This window comes from Takifugu flavidus, chromosome 22 (assembly GCF_003711565.1).
Source record: "Takifugu flavidus isolate HTHZ2018 chromosome 22, ASM371156v2, whole genome shotgun sequence".
Taxonomy (NCBI): domain Eukaryota; kingdom Metazoa; phylum Chordata; class Actinopteri; order Tetraodontiformes; family Tetraodontidae; genus Takifugu; species Takifugu flavidus.
The window spans coordinates 8,627,726-8,647,959 of NC_079541.1; the positions used below are offsets into that span (position 1 = coordinate 8,627,726).

Sequence of the window (20,234 nt, forward strand, 5' to 3'; positions counted from 1 at the left end):
TAGGATATAACATTTTAGATATATCCTATTATTGCTGGCAGCAAGGAGCTCGGAACAGAGAAAAACAACACAGCATTATATATAATCCAAGAAAGAGCCTTAAAAGAAATCAGGGTAGGACCCATTAATATTTAAAGTTGGCACTTCAGTTGGCCGTCTCTCCTTACAGCTTCTAGATGTTGTCGCCTCTTTGCAGCTGATGTCAGTGTTTTTATCCTGCAGAGCCAAATGGGAAAAAGCCTGAACCAACAGGGCAGTTTGAGGGTTAATATATCTCTGACCAAGACAAAATTTACTTTGAGAGGTCTTTCTTCTGGCTTTGTTTTCTACAGAAACAGGAAAGGTGGATGAATTTAGTGGAAAAATGTTGCATGTTGCATTAAAAACACACGCGCCTCAGTCTCCCTTCACTCAGTACCCTGTGTTCTGATTGGCTGCAGTGTTTCCGCATCCTGATATAAGAGTTGTTAGGATAGACCACTCTGAGTTGCTAAGTTTGTTAGCATTTAACCAATAAACACAGATTTAGCGATTTTTTTTCAATTTGCCAAACCTTTTTCATATGTGAGAAAAGTTTACAAATGCCACATATACAGAGAAACATCGGCATTGACATCAGCAATATATTTATGATCACTGTAATTGAAGATATTGGGACTTGTGTATAATCTGTCCATGGAGGAAGGTATTGATGGTAATAGGTGTTTCCAGGTGTACAGATGTCTCCATAGAGAGCTCTGGACGACCCAGCCTTCAGGTCTTGATGGACCATATCGAGGACCAGAACGACTAGAGAAGAAAAAGCCAGTCATATGTGCAATCATGTGACACCAATGTATAGATAAATTCCCTTTTAAACATAATTGTTGCAGGTTTTTGGGTTTTCGCTGTCCGCTCACGAGACATGCCGTCTAACAGTTTGTGAGGAACAGTTTCCTCCCAAATGGAACAATCGTGTTTATGCCAAATAAAATGATAATAATTTAAAAAAAACAACCTTCAAGGTCTAGCAGCGCATCAGCTGGACCTTTGAAAGTAACTCGCTTCAAGGTTTCTTCCTGTTAAAGGGAGTTTTTCCTTGCCACTATTGCTTGTTGGGGGTCAGGCCCTGGGATTCTGGAAAGCACCAAGAGACCAATTTTGATTGCAAAAGATTCTATATTAATAAAGATAGATAGATAGATAGATAGATAGATAGATAGATAGATAGATAGATAGATAGATAGATAGATAGATAGATAGATAGGTTGATTGATTGCAGTGTTCATCCACAACTGAAACCTGCAGGAAAATGATTAAACGACTAACCTGGAACGAGTCACGAGTCTGCAACCGACAACTGGGAGGTGTTGACATAATAGATCACTCAAAGAAACGGGAGTACAGTTGACTTATTGTAGCAACAGTGCAAGTTTTTATTGTATTGATGTGGTCTTCTGCATGTAAACCGCTAAATTCTTGCACGTTAGTGCCGGGATTTTCCACTTGTAGTCAGCCATAACTGGAAGGCCGACACAGATGCTGGATAGTCTATTTGCGGTTTGGCCATCAGTGATCTCTTTAAACAGCCTTTTGCTTAATGAGTTAATGTTACATTAATGATAATGTTACAGTCTTGAGAATGAACAATGTTAAACGCTTAAACGGAGAAACATATCAGCACAGGCTCTGACTTTTAAGGTGTCAATCAGCTGAGTGTTGCCACGAATGTGACGCGCCACCCCGCACGGTGCAATAACCTCTGTTTTTCTATTTTTGCTTCCCACATTGATCTCGTTGGAGCCGGTTGTTTTGTCTGCACTTGACTGAAAATTGCAGAGGTGGTATTTCTTCCTCCCACAGCACTTTCTGAGGCTGAACGCTCTGGCCGGACCCTCAAGAGTCACACCCATTAGCATTTGATGGTTCCATTAATCAGACCATTTAGGCATCCCGGCATAGCGGAGAGGAGGCGCTGTGTGTCAATCTGCACACCCACAAGATGCATTCTCCCAGTTCTGTTGGATGTCTACTCCTGGAGGCTACACAGGCTGGACTGGTGAACATCATAAAGCCTGATGAGTTATTCTTAAACTCTTAGTTTGACAATTTTAAGGGTTTATTGGTGAATGCATTTGTAGGTTACACAAAAGTGGATCTTGTCACATCTGGAACCCAGATTAGATTTAAGGATGAATCATAATTATCTCCAGAACCACAACTATGCTACAATTATATGAACACAAAGCTAAATGAGCCTCTGACTGCTGCTGAAATAACAGGCACTTCTGCTCTCCATTCCGGCCCTCCTCCAGTGCCAGGAAGAGATCAGGGAACATCATCAGAAAACCTGGACCGAGTGTGTTCCCCTCCTCCCCTCCAGGGAGTGCTACATAGCCCTGTGGACAGAAAACAAAAAACAGGTGCTCCTTGCTGATACAACAATTTACAAAATGTATTTATATTGTGTATTTTGCATATTATTTACATGTATTATTCAATTTTGGAACTGTAATTGCACATTTGTGTGTGTTTAGCATGTTCAGATATTGGTCAACATCTATTCTGTCCACTTTTATGAGGGAAAAAATGATGGAACCCCCCCCAAAGTACTATTTGATGCTAAACTTTAGAACTTGAGTGTCACTGCATTATCATTCAGGTTTGGCTCCAATGTGCACTTGAACGCACCCTCCAAATGTTGTTATGCGCCCTCTTTGTTGAAATAATCAACTGACAAACCTGTTGGTCGGACTTTCCTCTGGCAGGCTCATGTTTCTGACACTCTCTGTAACACAAAAAGTACTATATTTACCTCAGTTAAGAGTGTTAGTTAGGAGAGTTAAGAGAGTGTAGTTAATTACATTCCACCATAAAAGTTACAGACTTCATTTAAATAAGTTCCTGGAAAGCAAAGTGGGAAATTTCCACTTTTAGAAGGAGGTAGTGAAAAAAAGAATTGAAATATAAAGAACGTCTCTCTTGCAAGGGGTCTCGTTTTGAACAAAGTGTTGCCTCCGTCTTCTGGGTCGGCAGTTGTCCACACAGTGTCTGCAGAAACATGCATCTGTCAATAATGCAAAGGAAGCTTTAATTTTCAGCTTCAGTGCCTTTACATTAACCTTCCAAGGTGCGCCTCCCATCCTGCCGCAGTCGGGTTACAGCCAGTAACCCAACAATGCGCGACTATAATACTGCAAAGACCAGATAGTTGTGTGCAAATCACCTGGGTTGTGGTTAGCCCGGCTCATTTAGCAATGTCAACTTTAGATACTGTATATAGAGAATAATTGCTGTCTTATTGTGGATGGTGCTGTAATACTTCACAAGTGACCAGCAGGCTAAGCATCAAGGCCTCACTATATACTGCTTCTTCAGCACTTGCACCAGATCTTGTTGATATCTGAGTTAGCCTGTCCAATAAAGAGATATCTGGTTACCTAAATACAGGTGTGATTTTTGCTGCGACATCCTAAGCAAAAATAAGATTCTTACATACAAACCTGTCTAATGATTTGATTTTGTTTTGCTGTAAGGGGGGCATTAATCACCCCAAAAGGTTTTGTTTTTTTTGTCAATACTTTGGTGGATTCAGGATTTAGATGCTCGGATCGCATCACAAACTTACAGCACATTAGTCTGTGTAAAATATAGTTTTCTTCTTCACTGTCTGTGTGAATCTGTCTGTGGCTGTCATGACTCAGGAGAATATTCCCTCCTGGTTTCTTATATGGAAGGCCTATGTTGGAAGGATCTCTATTATGGGAAAGTGTTAGATGACAGATGACCTTTGGATTTGTGCTGATGTGTCTCAGAGTGAGTTGATACCGAGCATCCAGTGTTAGTAATACTCAGACCGGTGCTGGCTGATGCATGAATCACAGAAACTCTGACAGTCTTTGCCTCTGGCAGCTTTCCTCATGAAGGACAAGGGAATTTTGCCCGAGGAAACTGTTGCAGGATTCTGCCACAAGCTGCTAAACTGGTCCTTTACAGACTTTCCAATGATTCATTCATCAAACAGTGTCGCCATTTTCTCTTAAAATCCAAAGGATGTGGCACATAGGGTGGGAAGATGCAATTTCCAGGATGCGTAAAGACGCATAAGATGCAACCTAGGAAAGAATTAAATGACCAAAACTACCCTGGTTAAACACATTCATTCTGCTACCCTACTTAGGTGTAATAGCGATGAATGCCTCCACTTGCAAACAATTTGTGTGAGACATTGCACTTCCCTGTATGATCCATATTGTCACTCATATAAAATGGCTGTAAAACATCCTTGTGTCTCGTGTTTTCTTTGATACAAGCGTGCATTTTGGCGAACGTCCCTGCTGCTGCTGCTGCTGGAGAGTATCTTCTTCGGGGCCACGCCCACTCTCAGCGTTGCCTCGACGACTGCCGGTTTACGTGATGACGTTGGATGTATATGAGCGCGAGCGGCGGGATCTGTCTCTCCTTTTACCGCCATCAGAGCGGAGCCTCGTTCTTCCCCGGGACCGTCTCACTGCGCAGAGCCGCTTCATCGATCCAGCCGCCGCGCATACAGCGAAGGTAAAGCGGGATTACAGAAGGGAAAAATACCCCCATACCAACCGTTTAAACCCGTTTGAAGCTGCCAGCCGAGAAATGGCACATCCGCCGAGCCAAAAAAGGGCGTCAAAGGAAGAGTATTCGTCTCTGCTAACGCTAACGGGTGCAGCCATTGAGGCTGCCGCCACCATGATGCTTGTTAACGTCAGACGCGATTAAAAGACGAAACAACAAAACTGTGCGCCGCTTTTCGACAGGTTGGAAAAATAGACCCCCAACGACGGTCGTTTTAATTTACACGTCATGGAATAATCCCCATTATGATCCACGTTTGTTGTCACGTGTCTTCGGACATTATCCTTGTTTTTTTTTTGTTTTTTTAAAACCACCTTCACGTTCTGTTTGGTTAATGCTAGTTTGGATGGGGGTAGCTGGGCAGTTGATGGACTCGGGAGTGAACACGTTTAAACTCTCGGCACTACTTTCCCAACTGGCCCACATTTAGTGGCTCCAGCAGCGTGTCAGGCTGTTCCTCCCACTGGCTCAGCCACAGCGGTGCGCATCGGCTGGCTAGCATCACACGGGCTAGCTCAACTAGCCGGGAAACAGTGGGGCAGTGCGGTATCAAGACCATGGAGGCCGGCTAAAGTTAGCCTCTTTAAACTAGCCTTGGGGCATCATGAGCGGCGCAGGAGATCGGACATTTTTTGGGGGGTGGGGGTGGGGGGCATAAACCGAGTAGTTTCAACAGGTTGTCTCGCTCACTCGGCTGGAATATGGCTACAGACAGACAGACAGACATCCACCCACACGGGGGCTTTTGTGTCAGACCTGAGCAGGCAACACGTGGTCACACCGGAGGATTAGTTGAAAGGAAAAGGTCGTTTGGGCCAGAATATTGTCACATACCTGATTGTCTCTTCGCTATTATTGGCTGGCTTGTTGTGTTTAAACGCCGGAAACATACTTTATCATTCATCTCAATCATAGTTGCCACTGTATCCATTTCATCTTGACCATAAAATGATGACATCATGGTTTAGTGTGATGGTCTGTTCCAGACCACAGCTGTAAATCCATAATGGGATGATGGTATGAAACCAGATTGACAAAAGGCTCATAACTAAAGGTGCACAATCAGTCATCACAGATCTGAGCTCTATGAACTGTCACATCAACACCCTTTAATCTCGCTGGATTTGCTGGATGGAGGCCAGCAAATGTAACCGGATGACAGTTTTGTGTTGACTTTGCTGCAAATACTTTCCTGCTAAGGTAAATTATATCAGGCCGATGGAAAGGTATCTCAAGACCTCTTTGCTGGACATGAAAAGTGCAGGGTTCCCCCCTCAGATTTATAGAGATCTTTAGCTGGTGCCTGCATTTCTATTCGAGTCACAGATGCAAAGATTAGTTACCAGCCCAGTATTGCCCAAAAGGGATCAACTGGAAACTGTTTTGCTTTCTAACATGGCTTTAAATATATAAAAAAAATTGAAAGCTAACACCACTTTCTCCACCGTCACTAGTCAATTTGCCTTTACAGTCATCAAGGTGATTTTAGTATTTAGATTATAAAAATTGGAGAAGACATTTTAAAACTGATAAAACGAAGGTCAGGGTCTTGCACAGTTTAACTTTATTTTAAATGATCGGGTGTTAGGAGGACTTTGTGATTGCATACTGCCAATTAGACCTTGCTCTATTGCAGGAGTGTAGACCACACACACCCATTGACAGCCAACTTGGTGGAAGGCAAAAAGCCCAGATCATCCTCAAATCATTCCTGGAGGTGAGTTATGTCTGTTTTTTTGTAGTTCTAGTGACACATTCTTCTGGATATTCACTTTCTTTTCTCTCTGCAGCATCACCTGGAAATGGCAGACATTGACAAGTAAGTTTTTATTCAAACCTTTGCCTATTTTTTGTTGCGACTATTACTTGGGGTTAAAAGGGAGAATCCCAAATGTAATGTCGGTGTGTGGTTAGATAAAAATTCTAATAAAGGCAAAGGACATTGCAACTTCGTCCACTTTTAGACAGATGCTGCATCTACTCATAATTATAAGAACTTGATTTAATAACATCTCCAGGTAAATCTTTCCTGATGGTATGTGCTCAGATTTAATGTTTTATTTATAATAAGATGGTATTCCTGGTGTCATCATTTGAAGTGTGATGATGAGTTGGTTATTTCTTGTCTCGTGGGAGCAGCAAAGATCAGGCTGAGATGGACCCGGCTGACATGGAAGATGTAGAAGACGTGGAAGAGGAGGAGACGGGAGAAGATGTAAACAGCAAAGGTTGGTCTTGATATGTTACATAAAATACATTAAACACACGTAAAGGTGAGGGTAACCAATTCAATTACCAGAGAATACATAGTTTTCAGGAGGGAACGTTCCGAATCCCTCGGCTTGATTTGGAATTGATCCATTTGCATGAAGCAGCTTTAAATGGTTTATTTTGGGGTCTCTAGATCATTTGAATGGTTCAGTTTATTATATTGCTGTACTCTAACTCACAGGACAAATATAGCTACTGCTGTGCTTCATCTTTTTATAGTTTACCTGGACGGTTTTGTCAAAGAAAACTTAAAAGCATTGCGACCCTTTGAAGGCTTGCTTGAAGCACTGAAACCACTGGAAGTGTATTTTCAACTTTTGGAGGACTTGTGAGATATAGATGACCAGTTTGGTTAGAAATGGCTAAAATCAAGCAAACGACCGGTGGAAAAACCTTTGCGCATCAGATGTGTGATGAAACGGATATCATTGATGGGGGTATTTGATATTTATTTGTAGCTTTGCAATATCCAGTATCTTATCTCAGTAAGCAATATTTGGCACATTTAACCCTAAAAAAAATCTGCATGAATAAAACATCAATTATAGAGTTGCATAATTCGGTAATCTTTAGGAGAGTATTTAAATGAGCATGCCCTGTGGTGGCTGAATGACTGATTCATCCGAAAATAACCGTTTATTATCAAGCACGCAACTTGTATATTTATTAGATCGCTGCTCTGTTCTCACTGGAAACATTGCAAGCAAAGTGCCCTGGATGTGCCAACCGAGAGGAGCGACTTTCCAATCTCTTTAATCTCATTACTGCCTGCGGCATTTCGACTTGGCTTTGATCGTCGGGAGCAGCGTGCCAGCCCCACCGCCTGACTACAGCCGGAGCACCTTTTCAACGTCCATATTAGCCAGTGTTTCATTCACTGTATGGAGTGGATGGGAACATGTTGGTGCCATTTACCATCGTGGCTCAGCGGTTGGCACAGATGACATGGCGAGAACATCCTTGGATAGAATCTTGGGGTGTTTACCAGACAATTCTCCCCCCTCCCTCTGAGAGATGCTTCTTCTCTCAGCCTCTGGATCTGCTACCGAGGCATATCAGTGACAATTTGCAGTGAACTACAGAGGTCAAATTCTTTTAGAACATCGTATGTGTAGATGTGTAGGAGATATTGTATCCAGCTTTTCCTTTGTACTCAAGGTTTGTTTCTTATTTCCCTTTGAGCCTCAGTGAAAGTGTGTGTGTGTGTGTCCTCAGCACGCCAACTGACCGCACAGATGATGCAGAACCCCCAGATCCTGGCTGCGCTGCAGGAGAGACTGGACGGATTGAACGGCTCTCCATCGGGGTACATGGAGAGGTGAGCAATCCATCTCTTAGTTTTTTCACCCTTGTTTGATAAAAGTAATAGGGGATGCACCAGTTCAGACTGTAACTTTCCAATGGGATTATTTCAAGGGAAAAAAATCCAAACATTCACATTACGCTAAAAAGAAAGTTGTCTGCAAACTCGTTCGGTTCAGATTCAGCATTGAGATGACAAACAGTTTCTCCTCTTAACACCAATGTGGAAGCAGCATGTGTAAAAGGAGCTCACCGCTGCTGCGAGGCCGCTTCAGCTTCCACTCCTCAGCAGAAACCACCAGTCAACAGCTCCTTGATCGGGCTGCCAATTGTTCGACAAGTGCCATTAAAGTCACCAGTAGGGCTCCAGCAGCAGCAGCCAAAACATGCATTCCATCGCCAGGATACTCCCAGGATTTTAATTTACCACACTGCCGGGAGATTCGGGGAGCAGATCAACATTTAAAAGGTCGTGCTTTCTTGCACAATGTGAACCCCAGTTTGTGCCGTGCTGGTAGGAATAAAATGACAGTAAAGAGCTCCACAGGTTCTCAAAAGTATATTTTTGTCCAACTGCAACTATGTTAACTATGTTAACTTGCTGAGGACTCGGGATTAGTGTTGGTAACTACACTAAAACATTCCTAATGTGCGAATTAAAGAGACCTTTTATGATCCAAATATCTCTTGATCTTTGAGTGTCTTTGTCTTCCACAGTTTACCAAAGGTTGTAAAGCGACGTGTGAATGCCCTCAAGAACCTGCAGGTTAAATGTGCCCACATTGAAGCAAAGTTCTATGAAGAGGTCCATGAACTGGAACGAAAGTATGCAGCTCTCTACCAGCCCCTTTTTGACAAAGTACGTCATTTACACACATCGTTGTCTAAAAAGAAATGTTGCGCAATATTGACGGCTAAACTAATGTGCCGCAAGCAAGGGGAGGGAGAATAGTCTGGGTTATGGTGATTAAACTAGTAACCAAACAATTTCCTGAGCTTGAAAAGCATGTTTTCCCCACCTTCAGAGCCACTAAACCAGCTCCCACTTTTATATCGATCTGTTGTCTTTTGAAGTAGTTGTGATAAGAGGATTCCTGTAATTTGGGAGAAAGATGTGCCTGCATCACATTCACTTAAGCCCTTGTGCAGATTATTTCCCTGGATGTTTTTGGCTCCAGTGATCCAAGTGGATTATGTGTCATTAATATGGGATTTAGAAAAGCTTTAACATTAATAATTTTAACTTGGAGGCTGCGGTGGTCTTATTTTGTGGACGCGTTTAAAGCCTGCGATGAAGACGGGCCGATGGAAGTTTCGCACGCACAGATACCAATGCTGAGTTTGGGGGGGGGGGGGCGTGAGTCAGCAGTCCTGTCGTCGTTCAGCGGGGGAGGCTGTATCACTTAAATGTCAAGTCTGATTGACTGTTGAGATGAATCTTGACTGATGGGGCTATTTTTAGGTCGCTTATGTCACAGTTTTAAGCCTCATTTGCATGTTTACAGTGTTTAGAATATGAACAGATGTTGCTTGTTTTGGCAGTGATGATATATGATGGGCTTTTTCCTGCCTTTTTACCCCCCCCCCAGAGAAGTGACATCGTGAAAGCCACATATGAGCCCACGGATGAGGAATGTGAATGGAAGGCAGATGAGGAGCAGGAACTGACAGTAAGTATGCAGATAGACGTGACGGAAGGACCCCGAAAGATTGTCGTCTTTTTACAGACGCCGTTCAGAGTATTGAATTTATTTCTTAAAGGAGCACTCATCCACACTTGACGCTGACGTTTATCATACTATTAACGACTTGAGAATTCTGATAAGCATCAGCGTCATGTGTGAATTCTCTATTTATTTTTTAAATACTCTACCAGTCAGTACGTGTTTGACTGTTTTCCTTCTGTTCACGCGCTTCGATCAAGCATGATTTTGATGAGCAAATGTCATTACTGAACCAGGATGAAATGAAAGAGAAGGCCAAGGTGGAAGATGAGAAGAAAGATGAGGAGAAGGAGGACCCCAAAGGCATCCCTGAGTTCTGGTTAACGGTTTTCAAAAACGTGGACCTTCTCAGCGACATGTTGCAGGTGTGTCTCTACGGGATGAGGGAGGCTGCAGCCAACAAACCGATTTGCTTCCACCTGCTGGACAAGTGATGTCTAGCACTGAGCTGTTTAAATATTCAGCAGGAAGTGGAAACTGGAACAGTTGTGTCTCAACCTTAACGTGTTTCTGCTCTACAGGAACACGATGAACCCATCCTCAAACATTTACAAGACATTAAAGTATACTTTTCAGATCCAGGACAGCCAATGGTGAGTGATCACAGTTCATCCAAATGCTTTTTTTTTCCCTTTTTAAGCTCTAATTTTTGTCATTTGGTTTGATCTCCAGAGCTTCACATTAGAGTTCCACTTTGAGGCCAATGAATTCTTCACAAACACAGTTTTGACAAAAACCTACAAGATGAGATCGGAACCTGATGAGAGTGACCCTTTCTCCTTTGACGGCCCAGAAATCATGAGCTGTACAGGGTGAGTGCAGCAGACTGTCAAGTTTTGAGGGTAATACTCGAGCATGGTGCATGTTTGTCTGTCCTAAATATGCAGAGGATATGGGATGCCTGTATTTATGTAACGCAAATGTCACCTGTACACCAGCTGTATTATGAGCAATATCGGAGGAAATGCAAATGTCACGGCTACAGCGCAACCTCGTTACGTTCTAATTGATGCTGTCAGACCCACAAACGAAATGCTTGCTTTTGCCGCAGCTGCACAATCGATTGGGTAAAGGGCAAGAACGTCACATTGAAAACAATCAAGAAGAAACAGAAGCACAAGGGCCGCGGCACTGTGAGGACCGTCACCAAGACGGTTCCCAACGACTCCTTCTTCAACTTTTTCACCCCGCCAGAGGGTAAAATATTAGACATCCCATAAAGTCATCTGTTGCCTTTGTTTTTCCCCCGCTCTAACTTTGTCTTCTCTCCTTTTAGTTCCAGAAAACGGAGAGTTGGTGAGTCCTTGCATATAGTTTGATGCTTTCTACACATACTTATGCCTGTTATGCATCACTATCTGTAGATGAGAGTAAAATTGTAATTACCGTATTTTCCAAGGCCGCACCTGTATTTAAGCCGCATAATCTAATTTTAGATAGAAAATCAATTTTTTACTTATACAAACCTGTCTATAGGCCGCATAGAATCACAGGTCGCGGAAGAACTCGGATGCAGACTTCTGCCAGCTTATTCTGTAGTTCAACGCATCAACGAAGGGAGGTCTTCAGCCACACACATAACCTGGTTTATGGTGTGCAGGTGCAAACAGTAATTAAATACATCAACAACCAGAACTCAATAAATAGAACACTAACATTGAAAGTTGCAAAAGAACATTTACAACGAACAAAAACAGGGTTAACACCAACCTGAACCCACAGCCACACTGCCACAAAGCATGCTGGGAAATTCCCGCACTGACCCTCCCCAACACGCTACACTACCTTTGCTTTTTTTTTTTTTTTTTTCCAAACAGTGCCTGCAGTAACTTTTCTGCTCGAGCGCCCCCTAGTGGCCAATAGAAAAAATACATAAATAAGCCGCACCGTAGAGTAAGCCGGTGTTTAAAGTGTAGGGAAAAAGTAGCGGCTTATAGTCCGGAAAATACGGTAATCAAGGAGTTATTTCCTTTATGATGAGGTTTAGGGTCAGTTTAAACAGAAAAAACCAGACCTTTCCAAATTGAATGCATCATGATTTAATATCAATGACTACATGATGTGAGGCTAAAGAAGTGAATCCTTGAATATAATTTTAGACAAGCAGTAAAAACCTATTTGGCTTGTCTTCAGGACGAAGACTCGGAGGCCGTCCTCGCCGCAGACTTTGAAATCGGCCACTTCATCCGTGAGCGCATTGTACCTCGGGCTGTACTCTACTTTACAGGAGAGGCCATCGAGGACGACGACGACGACGTAAGTGTCGAAACCCGGATTTGAAACGAAACTTGGACTGTAATTATTGGGCATATTTGTGTCCATTCCCTTTTTAAAACATGGACTAATCCTGAATTGACTCTTGTTCTAGTATGAAGAGGAGGCAGAGGAGGTCGATGATGAGGTAAGGCTGATCCAGATCAAGGCTTGTGTTTGTAGTTGTCACGGAGACCCTGCTTACCCTGAACCACGTGCTGTCCACTCAGGAAGGCGAGGAGGAGGCCGATGAGGAAAATGACCCCGACTATGATCCCAAGGTAACTCCGCCCCTCTTCCTCTCACCCGTCAGGCTCGTTTATTCTCAGTAGCTCTAGTTTTTTTCCTCAAACCTCCCACGGAACACAAGTCTGTTATGGTTACAGATGTTTTGCACCTTCGGGTGTTTAACAGCCGTTTAAAAGATGTTAATAAGCCAAAGCGTGAAAACTTGCTGATAATGACACATTCTTGAAGAGTCATAAACTAAGTTCTTATGTTATTGGCTAAATGTGATTAGCTCACAGGGGTGGTATTGTTAGCATACAGGATGCAGACTGTCGGATGCATTTCATATCCACTTTTTGGGTTTCTTTACCTCTTTTCAGTTTTTAATTTTAACCATTTTCCAAATTATTTTGGGTTGAGGAAATAATTGCCGTTTGTGTAAAGGAGGAAGTCCAACCACAGACGAAATTTAGGAACTGTCAGTACTGCCGTCTTGTTGCTCACCACAATCACCCAATGTTCTCACACACACACACACACACTTAAAATACAGTTCCTCCTTTACACCCTGCCTAAAAGGCGCAGGGTGGTGACTTTTTTAATCTCTGGTGCTATAATGGTGACCTTCTGACCTGTTCTGACACTGTTAAATACTCATTCGATGGCCCACTGGAGCATCTTTATTCTTAGTTGCTCTCCTAAACGATGCGTGAAGCCTGGCCTCAACTAAACATACTAACACCGGTGCATCGTTCTGAAGGAACATGTTCAAATGGTGGTTTGACTTGGTCCATGTTTTAGTGACATCCCTGAGTCCCAGACAGCCCAACTAAAGAACACTTAATTGCTTTGTGCTGCTGGTTTTTCATGTACTTCACCTTTGACATCACACGGCGATAAACAAGCATGTTCTTTGCTTCTTTGCTAAAGCAAACTGTGCTACTTAAAGTTTTTTTTGTTTTGTAGTCATTATTGTTCATCTCCAGTCACTTTTGGCATCCTTTGTCAGCTACTCTTTAAATTTTTCCTCACTAGGTTTAAGTGGTGACAGTAGAAAAATAACCCTATCCTGGTAGGTACAGCTTGTGAATTGTCAGCCTACTACCATCACCCCCCCCCCTCCGCTGTCAGTTTTGTTTAGCTTTTCTTTCTTCCTGATTTTCCATCATCGCTCTCTTTCCACCCCCTTTCACCGCCCTGCCGCACCGTCCTGAGTTACTAACCATGGTTTGTTGTGTGCGTGTATTTTGATTTAATCGTAACCTATAGTGACTTCTGCATTTGCACCTGTATGTTGAAGCTAGAACATGTTTATTTTCTTCCCACGTCGGACACATCCTCTACAAAACATGAGTTAGGCTTTTAAGGGTTTGATTTGTTTGCCATAATTTTTGTGTATCGTTTCTGGATGGTTTTATTTATTTATTTATTTTCGTACACATTGGTCCAGTCCTCATTTCTTAGATTGAAGTTGCCTCTAGCATTTACATTAGCTTTTTTTTATCCCTATACAGGTGAATTTAATGCTGGGATAGTTGCTTTGTTGGGTTATTCTTTTGTTTTGTTTTTTTGAGGGGGTGGGGGGGTATAATTTCTTTGGGGCATCATGATTCTCAGCATTCAAGGTGTTGAACGTGTGTATCACCGTCTCAGTTTACAATGAGTGTTTTAGAAATGATTGCAAAAATGGGCATCACTTTTTATCCCAGCATTAAATCCTCTATAAATATTCCCATAAAGAGGACCAGGTTGTGAAGCCAGGTTTTTTTTAATGCTAAAATAATTGACATTGCTGTTTTATGCAGATTAGACTATTTGAATGTCACAGGACAAAAGTTTGACCATCAAGACGAGTAGCAAACTAGTTCAGCGTATGTGCACCAACTCGGCTTTAGTTCTGGTTTAACAGATTTCAACTGTTAGGCAGTTTGTAGATTTGCAGCCCGGAGAAAGCCGAACACCAGTTCTGCTCTGTAGCTCTGGCGTTGATGACCCTCGCCGACGTTCTCTTGCCCCTGTGGTTTCTTGCAGAAGGAGGCGGGCCCCCCGGCTGAGTGTAAGCAGCAGTGAAACCTGGCCCGGCTGACTCGAGGATCAACTGCACTGTAACGGCTTCTCAAATTAAAAACGACAAAAGATGATTAAAATAGATACTTACGGCCTTATGTTTTGTATTTTTCTTGGTAGACAGAATTTTCAAGATTTTTGTTACAAGAATTCTCTGGTATTATACTGGGAGGTATGTGACTCGATATACATAGTATTTTACTAGACCTGTTTTCTTCTCTTCTGTACAGTAGATAGACAGGACAACGACCCTCCCCTCAAAAGCATGGACATTTCTTCACTGCTAAAACTAGTTTGGGTTCTTGTGAAGTCTTTTGTTGTATTTGCTCTTAGACAACAGCTGTGGTTTAGACTGCCTGATAACATTGATTTAGACCCACCGCCCCCTCACCCTTGCCCCCCCCCTTCCAACCAAAGTTTAATTTTAGTCAGTCTTTGCCTATTTAAATTGTTTCCTTTAAGCACTTGTTAAAACAAATCAACTGTAGCAATTTGAACCCAGAGTTGGGTGAACGTGCATCAGGGTGTCGAGTCCAGGTTTATCCAATCATGCTGGGCAAATGATGTGTTTGGGTCCCTCCTGCACCACATGTGCTGGACTAGTTTCCACTCTTGATACATTCCAGAAAGCAGCCTGGCTGGCGCCATCGCTGAGACCCTCTCAAAGGGAGGCGACATCTCTTGAACTAGATGGATTAGGACAAATTTTCACTCCCAGGTCTTGGAAAACAGCCTGGTCGAGTCTTAAACATTCCAAAGGATTCTTCGGAGCACGCTGGCGGGACGGCCGGTTGAAGGCCGCCCCTTTAACCCGTGCTTCAGGGTCCTTGTAGGCTCTTGATGGTTTGTCATGGAGCGCGGAGTCCTGTTATCTGTTCGCTTTCGACCTTTGACCTTTGCTCTGTGGGGAATTCATATTGTGCAGTACCTTTCTGATCCCGGGAAGGGGGGCTTTATTTTTATTTGTATTTTTTTTGGCATAGCAAGGTTGGGCAGATGTAGCACAGCGAGGACGAGCCAGGTGTTGGAAGCGTCTGAGGTCGCCGGGTCATGTCATTTATCTCTTGCGTCACCATTTACAGGCCTCAGCCCAACTTCCCAGTCTTGCTTTGATTTTATCACTGTGACAGAACGAGGTGAAGAAGGATAAGGCTGCCGTTTTGGGCCCGTAACCCACCACAAACACCCCCCCCCACACACACACACACACACACACACACACTCACTCCTGATCAACTTTATTAAGTATTCAGAAGGCCACAATCACGACGGCAATATTTAATGGGGGGATGAGGGAATCTGTAGCCTGCTGCCCTCCCCATCTGTCCTTAATGCCTTTAGTTGTGAAAGCAGCTCCGTGTTGGTCGTGATGGACGCAGCGTGTCCACAGCGGAAAGCCAGGGTACTTCTCATCATGCCGGAGGTATTCACACGTTCATGGGAAAAGGATATCAAGCGGTTTGTCTGGTCCCTCTGAACAGCTGTTGTCAAGGCAAAGTGCTATGCTACAAAATACTAATGTACTCAATAACTACATGTGTGTTCATGAATAAATTGGTTAAAGATGAGGAGCCTGTTTGGTATTTATTACAAGTGCGTTCAAAAATATATTCGCAAACACTAAAGACATCACGGTTCTGAGAGGTCGAAACTGGTGATTGCTCGGTGACTGATGGAGGGTTCCTAATTATTCCCTCGGCTGGAAAACGGTTTATTCCGTCAGCTCAAACTGAGTTGCAGAATCGCGCATCGCAAACGCTTATCACGCAAAATTGTGTAGTTGCCGCTAGAGGGAGCCATTGCAGTGTTTAAAAACCATTTCTTTTTAAAAAATGACCAAAGAAACGTTCAGATATACTGGGAACTCGGCTATCAGTAAATGCGAGTACACCTTGAGGGTGTGCATGTGGAAAATTGGACATATGTCTCATTATAAAGACACTTTACAGGCCGGCTGTTAAATAATCGAATGGTTTAAATGAGCGCGGAGAGTCCTGTAAGAGCATTAATCTATGGACACCACAGCCTACCGTAGTGTGCGCGTTAAACTTAATTATATATCTAATATCTGACGTATCAAAACAGGCAGCCATGCTTCCAGTGTCTTGGAAGGGGCGGCGCGGGTCTCCAACAAACCCCTCCTCCACAAACCCTCCACACATTCTGTGCAGGGGTGACAGTCGCACGGACGCGCATCCTTCAGTCAAACCCCCCAGTCTTTCCGGTGCAGAGACGTTTGGTTATCCACAGAAACATTCAGGAGGGGGGAAGGGACCCGGCGAATATGTTGGAAAACGGCAGAAAGGTGTTCAAGGAGGGTCTCCTGGAGAAGCGGAGCGACGGGCTGCTGCAGCTCTGGAAGAAGAAGCACTGCGTCCTGACCGAGGATGGCGTGCTTCTGCTGCCGCCGAAGCAGCATGACCAGCCGCATCACCACCCCCAGCAGCACGGGGGGAGCGTGGACAGGGTGAAGGAGCTGCACTTCGCCAACATGAAGACGGTGGACTGCGTGGAGCGGAAGGGCAAGTACGTCTACTTCACGGTCGTCATGACGGAAGGCAAAGAGATCGACTTCAGATGTCCGCAGGACGAGGGCTGGAACGCGGAGATCACCTTGCAGATGGTCCAGTACAAGAACCGACAGGCGATCCTGGCCGTCAAGTCCACCAGGCAGAAGCAGCAGCTGCTGGTTGTGCAGATGCCCGGACAGAAGACGCTCCGCAGCGCGCCCAACGTGGCGTGACCCGCGGACAGCTGCGCGCACCCGGCGGTAAGAGCCCCTGAAGACAGGGCGAGAATGATGGAGGGGGGTCTCTAGAGCCGTGGACCACCTGGTCTGCCCGTTGATCACCAGAGAATCGATTTTTATTGCGTTTTCTGAATGTGTGAGCTAATGACATCACCAATCAAACGCCGACTGAATATCCCAGAACGGGACAGATGGATTTATTTATTTTGCTTTAAGAGCTTGAGTCCCAGACAGGTTTGTTATTTTAGTAAAGGAGGAGCATCCTCCTACAATAAAGGATGGTTTTACGCCTAAAGACCATCGTGGACTTCGAATCCCAATCATGAAATCGAGCCGCGCAACGAAAGAGACGCGATATTACGCGCGGGGATGCGCCCGCAACCCAAATGGGTTCCCACTCGGTGCACGTCTGACACTTGAACCTGCCCTGTAGCGCAGTCTCAGAAGCATGTCACCAAAGATAAGTGTCTGCAAGAACACCCAAGCAGCTCCCGCGGCACGTTCGCGTGCACGTGTCTCGGATTTGGTGACCCAATCAGTCAGTGTCGCTTTAAATCCCGCTGCTGCATCCAAGCAGACATTATCCCGGGGTTTAATTGGATGCTTTTCTGTCATATCATCATTTCTTGCCACGCTAAGGACTTTTAATGCAACGATACAATCAAACATTTCCACGTTTACAAAAAGAAACGCTTAAAAATCTCTCCTACATGTGATCCTGGGACCATCTATTTCATTCACGGACCAATCAAACCGATTGCGTAAATGCACCAGTTCTGAGGTTTACTCCCTTTAGAAGAGAAAATATACTGCTAAAGTGTATATTAATCATTCCATTTATTTTAAATGACCTGTTTTAATTGATACTTTTTAACTTCCACTGGGCCAAAATGGACCTGAGCCTGTTTTTAACCTTTTCTCTTAAACGGCTGACGTCACAGATTCTGTCCACCTGCTTGTGTCTGCAGGTTAACCGAACCATCCGCTGAAGGTGGAACGCTACACCAGGCGACAAGAACACCCCCCCCCACCTTACTCCGACCAATTACCATCCTCCAAGATGACTCCCTGTCCAGACCAGCCCCCACCCCTCCTCTCATCACCTTTTCAATGCAGAGACTTGTTACTCGAGAGACTGAGGGACAAAAAGCATGCGAGAACAATGGGCTCATCCCTTATTTATTACCTGTATATATATATAAATATATATATTTTTTTCTATAACAAATGTGCTTTTGATGAATGATCTCTGTGGTCTTTGTTGGACTGGATTTTCGCTCCGAGGTTCATAAACTGCACCCTCTGGGAATCAGTGCATACATCCTGCTCCGGTTGCTATAGGTTAGTCTCTACGAATCAACACCCCTGTGTCATTTTCAATCGAACCAAAGAATCATTTTGTTGTCACGTGGTGTTGAAGCTCTGAATATTCTGTAAGAGGATAGACGTATGATGAGATTCCCACACAGCCCGATCCCGACATGGTTAATGGTTTGTATATGAGGCATTTTGCAGTGTTTTGCTTTCCTTTTTTTCGGGAAGGGGGGGGAGGGGGGGAGGCTGAATGCCAGTAAGATGCTAACTTGTCGACCTTGTTTGGTTCAGATTGCAGATTTATGAATGTTTTCAGGAGCAGAGCGGCTTCAAATGGCTGTATTTCAGGCCAAACCAGTTTGAGATAATTAGTGGGGAACCTTCGAGTTCACAACTACAAAGAGCAGTTTTTAAAATGCTAACGGTTCGCCGAACATTCGACCAATCAATTGGACACAAGCTTCGCGAGATCGTTCGTTATTCCCTGTCTGGAAGCCTTGGTTATCCCAGATGTTGGCGAGTCCAGGCATTTTGGGGACAAGTCTTCCTTGTTTTGACAGATGTCACCTTAAAACAGCGATCCTGTCCAAATGAGCAGCCATTATGTCACATGAGAATCATAATTGTTTGATTTCTTTTATTACAGTTATTCATTTTGCTTGGTTAAAAAGTTAGCTATTTTTAGCTAGCTAGTTGAATGTGGCTAGGTAGTAAACAGCTAGCTAAAAATGCTGACTTAACTCTCCCCACGCATCTGCAAACCGCTGGACAGACTTTTGTGCAGTTCTTCGCAAGGGAAAGGAAACATTTCATTTCGCTCTTCCTGGAAAGTGTCCCCCCCCCCCCCCCCCAAAGGTATCGCCTCTAAAGCAACACATGCCGTCATGTTGTTGTCATCTCCCACACTGGGTAACAGCTCTACCCTTTACCTAATGCAACTGGGGTGATGTTTGTCTCACATGCCTTCCTGTTACCATCATTTACACACAGTTATAGCTCCGTCCTTTATAGCCACTGTCTGATTTCTTCTTTCAGTGTAAGATATATTTTCATACCTCGAGAAGATACATTCCATTAAAATAAAATAAAAACAAAGGTGTTTGCTGTGGTTTCTTGTCAGCCCCTCCCATTCCATCCCCCCTGCCGAGGCTGGGCTGGGCCAGTTTAAATGACCTTTGTGACTCCGCTGCTGCGTCTGCTCGCACTCCTGAACCCTTCACCCCGCATTTCCTGCTCTAAAAGTAGACGCCACGTGGAGAGTTGGGTTTCACCGCCCAGTTGTTGCTGCTCAGATGAGCCGCCAGCCCATAATGTCAGTGCTCGCGCCGACCAAAGCTCAGATAATTCAATTAAACACCCCACACATGACGCCATCCATTCTGACACGTGAACGGTTCAGCGACACCAGAGAGGAGCGCTGTGATGGCAGACAGCAGCTCTCGCCGCTGAGAAGGTCCTCTGAATCGCTGACACCCGATTTGCTGCACCTGAAATGCCTTTTTTGGGGACGGATACAAATGTGGGTTTATGTTATTACATAACCCAACAAGCAAAACAACGCAGAGGAAAGACACTGGTTGACTGGTCCTGGTCAAGGTTTCTTCCTGTTAAAAGGGAGTTTCTCCTACAGACATTTATGTTTTTAGCTGATGCTGTTGGAACTCCACATGAAAAAAAGCGGCAGGAAATTATCAGAACTTAAGCTGAACAGAAATTTGAGTTCAAAACATCCTGCT

General features: G+C 44.0%; 2 protein-coding genes and 1 long non-coding RNA gene across 7 annotated transcripts; 2 read left to right on the top strand and 1 right to left on the bottom strand.

Moving 5' to 3' along the window:
• Positions 1–1,386: 1,386 nt before the first annotated feature.
• Positions 1,387–4,403, bottom strand: LOC130518943 (uncharacterized). The gene is made up of 2 exons (XR_008948180.1): positions 2,722–4,403; positions 1,387–2,378 (listed from the first exon to the last, which is right to left on the bottom strand). It is a non-coding gene; the product is annotated as an uncharacterized LOC130518943 (long non-coding RNA).
• On the top strand, positions 4,381–16,003 carry nap1l1 (nucleosome assembly protein 1-like 1). Of its 5 annotated transcripts, XM_057021894.1 has the most exons (17): positions 4,381–4,536; positions 6,227–6,307; positions 6,381–6,409; positions 6,724–6,818; positions 8,077–8,179; positions 8,881–9,022; positions 9,753–9,833; positions 10,118–10,252; positions 10,409–10,480; positions 10,560–10,699; positions 10,939–11,084; positions 11,164–11,183; positions 12,021–12,143; positions 12,256–12,288; positions 12,371–12,421; positions 13,404–13,440; positions 14,400–16,003. In XM_057021894.1, the coding sequence occupies exons 1-16, from the start codon at positions 4,396–4,398 to the stop codon at positions 13,407–13,409; spliced, it is 1,398 nt and encodes a 465-aa protein (XP_056877874.1). In that variant the 5' UTR covers positions 4,381–4,395; the 3' UTR covers positions 13,410–13,440; positions 14,400–16,003. The 5 variants fall into 5 exon arrangements, with proteins under 5 accessions (XP_056877874.1, XP_056877870.1, XP_056877871.1 ...); XM_057021890.1 differs by lacking the exon at positions 13,404–13,440; XM_057021891.1 differs by lacking the exon at positions 13,404–13,440 and having other exon boundaries at positions 10,124–10,252.
• A 390-nt stretch (positions 16,004–16,393) lies between these two features.
• phlda1 (pleckstrin homology-like domain, family A, member 1) lies at positions 16,394–19,593 on the top strand. Its single transcript, XM_057021899.1, has 2 exons — positions 16,394–17,205; positions 18,153–19,593. The coding sequence occupies exon 1, from the start codon at positions 16,720–16,722 to the stop codon at positions 17,176–17,178; it is 459 nt and encodes a 152-aa protein (XP_056877879.1). The 5' UTR covers positions 16,394–16,719; the 3' UTR covers positions 17,179–17,205; positions 18,153–19,593.
• The last annotated feature ends 641 nt before the right edge of the window (positions 19,594–20,234 follow it).

Excerpts from the sequence above, each read along its gene's own strand:
- nap1l1 (XM_057021890.1), top strand. The coding sequence starts at position 4,396 with ATGACGTTGGATGTATATGAGCGCGAGCGGCGGGATCTGTCTCTCCTT. Across the intron at positions 8,180-8,880 it reads CCATCGGGGTACATGGAGAG|TTTACCAAAGGTTGTAAAGC; the intron begins GTGAGCAATCCA and ends TGTCTTCCACAG. Across the intron at positions 10,481-10,559 it reads CAGATCCAGGACAGCCAATG|AGCTTCACATTAGAGTTCCA; the intron begins GTGAGTGATCAC and ends TTTGATCTCCAG.
- phlda1 (XM_057021899.1), top strand. The coding sequence starts at position 16,720 with ATGTTGGAAAACGGCAGAAAGGTGTTCAAGGAGGGTCTCCTGGAGAAG.